A 1979-nucleotide genomic window follows, 5' to 3' on the forward strand; every position below is an offset into this window, starting at 1 on the left:
GCCAGTGTCGGAAATTCTTGTATGCCAGGCATCTTAATCCCTGCCTGTCACCTTCATAAGCATCCTCCTAGGTAGATGGTACGACCCACACCAGATGGCAGAGGACACGGGGGGCCAGTGAGACTGCGGTTAGTCTAGGGTGCATGCTGGGATTGGGACCCAGGTCTGTGGCCTCACTATCGATTTCCCACCCTGCTGAAAAGCATTCTCGGGAAGCAGCCTGTATTCTTTCTGCCTTGGTGAGGGGCTTTACACAGATGCTTTGTCGGCTGGGGCAATGACAGGGCTGTTGACCCACCTCCGTCCTACGTTCTGTGCAGAGTCGCAGGGTCCCTTTCCTGCAGAGGGGTCCCACCTAATCCTTCACTTGAAGAAATTGGTAGGTGTGAAGAGTGCTGTGCTTCATCTTTAAATTCTCTAGAACAGGCATCTTCACGAAGCAAGTTTTCCGCTGCCCTGGAGTTTGGGTATTTCTGAGCAGAGCTCTCATGAGCCTGTAAATACGTTTGCTTGAGGCTGATGTAGTAAAACACTGCCATCTAAAATCAGGTGGACTTTCCCTCTAGAACTTTCCACAAACACAGTTCAGGATCACAAAGGGCGATGCTGTATTGGCATTCTTGGACAGAGATGATTTAAAAAAAATTTTTTAACAGCTTTATTGATATATAATTCAGATACCATACAATTCACGCATTTAATAAAGCTTACTGTTTTTTAGTATAGTCATAAGGATGTGTAGTCATTCCTACAATCTAATTTTAGGATATTTTTGTTTCCCCCAAAAGAAACTCAGTATCTTCCCATCACCACTCCTCTCCCAGCCCTAAGCCACTGATTAACTTCTAGACAGAGATGATTTTTAATAAAACCAAGCTTTTTCCAATGTGAGATAGTAGATGCCTGACGTAGAATCTTGAAAAATGAGCCTTATTGAATGATTCTCTGTGTCAGGGTTTCCAGCTGTATAGTTTTGCAGTTCACAGCTCGTCTGTGACTCTTGGACTCCATCTCTGATAAGTTCCTTAGATAATTGACAGGAATTGGGATTGGGGCTGTATGAGTTTTGTGTGGCCGCTGTAACAAAGTACCACAAACTGGGTGGTTTAGACAATAAAATCTTATTCCTTGCAGTTTAAGGGGCCAGAAGGCCAAAATCAAGGTGTGGGGAGGGTTGGTTCCTTCTGGAGGTTCCGGGGAATGGGAGGTCTCCCCCAGGTTCCTCTCCCCACGTCTGGGTTTGCTGGTGACCCTTGGCCTTCCGTGGCTCCTGGCAGCATCACTCCAGTCTCTGCCTCTGTCTTTACATGACCTTGTTCCCTGAGCACCTCTGTATCTAAATTTTCTTCTTAGAAGGGCACCAGTTATTGGAATAGGCCCTACCTACCCTATGACCTCATTCTAACTCAGTTACATCTACGAAGTCCCCATTTCCAGTCAGGTCACAGTCACCGATACTTGAGATTAGGACCTGAACATGTCTTTTCGGGAGGACGCAATTCAGACCCCATCAGGGGGGAAATGATGTGTATTCGTAGGAACCTGTACAAGGTTCCCAAAATATTATAATGTCTTGTTGTGAAGTGTGTAAATGTGTAGCTGGTGGATGGGATGTGTGCTCGAAGCAGAGAGATACTGGCTTTCCTAGAGCAGGTGCAACACAGCACAGTTATGGGCAGCTCTCCGCTGGCATCAGGGGTACAGAGATGCTGAAAGGAGGAGTAGAAGCCATGGGATTGTTTTAAAGTTATTTGCAGCACAGGCTTTCTCTTCCTTTTGCGTTTATTTCTGTTGGAGACACTAGAGTGGCATTCCAGGTTTGTTCTCATAACTGCCTGGACAGTAGCCAGGCCTGACACACGGTCTCAGGCCGCCACGACCTTAGGCAAGGGGACATGGAGGTGGTACCAGTACGTGGATGTCTTCCTTCCCAACTCTTTCTGCCTTTGAGCTCTTCATGACATGAGAGTGTTCCAGCA

At 46.8% G+C, this 1979-nt stretch overlaps 1 protein-coding gene across 3 annotated transcripts in view; it reads left to right on the top strand.

Moving 5' to 3' along the window:
• The window catches only part of HAUS8 (HAUS augmin like complex subunit 8), an 18016-nt gene extending 16043 nt beyond the window's left edge, over window positions 1–1973 (top strand). For 2 of the 3 annotated variants that reach the window (XM_011366863.2, XM_023534517.1), the window contains exon 10: window positions 79–1973. Coding sequence is in view for 1 of the 3 variants with exons in the window: in XM_011366862.2 (XP_011365164.1) it covers window positions 14–59 (46 nt within the window). In the remaining 2 variants the exon portion in view is untranslated. Of the gene's footprint in view, window positions 1–13 lie in introns of all 3 variants that reach the window. The other variant, XM_011366862.2, reaches the window with a different exon arrangement.
• The last annotated feature ends 6 nt before the right edge of the window (window positions 1974–1979 follow it).

Source organism: Pteropus vampyrus, unplaced genomic scaffold (assembly GCF_000151845.1).
Source record: "Pteropus vampyrus isolate Shadow unplaced genomic scaffold, Pvam_2.0 Scaffold126, whole genome shotgun sequence".
NCBI lineage: Eukaryota > Metazoa > Chordata > Mammalia > Chiroptera > Pteropodidae > Pteropus > Pteropus vampyrus.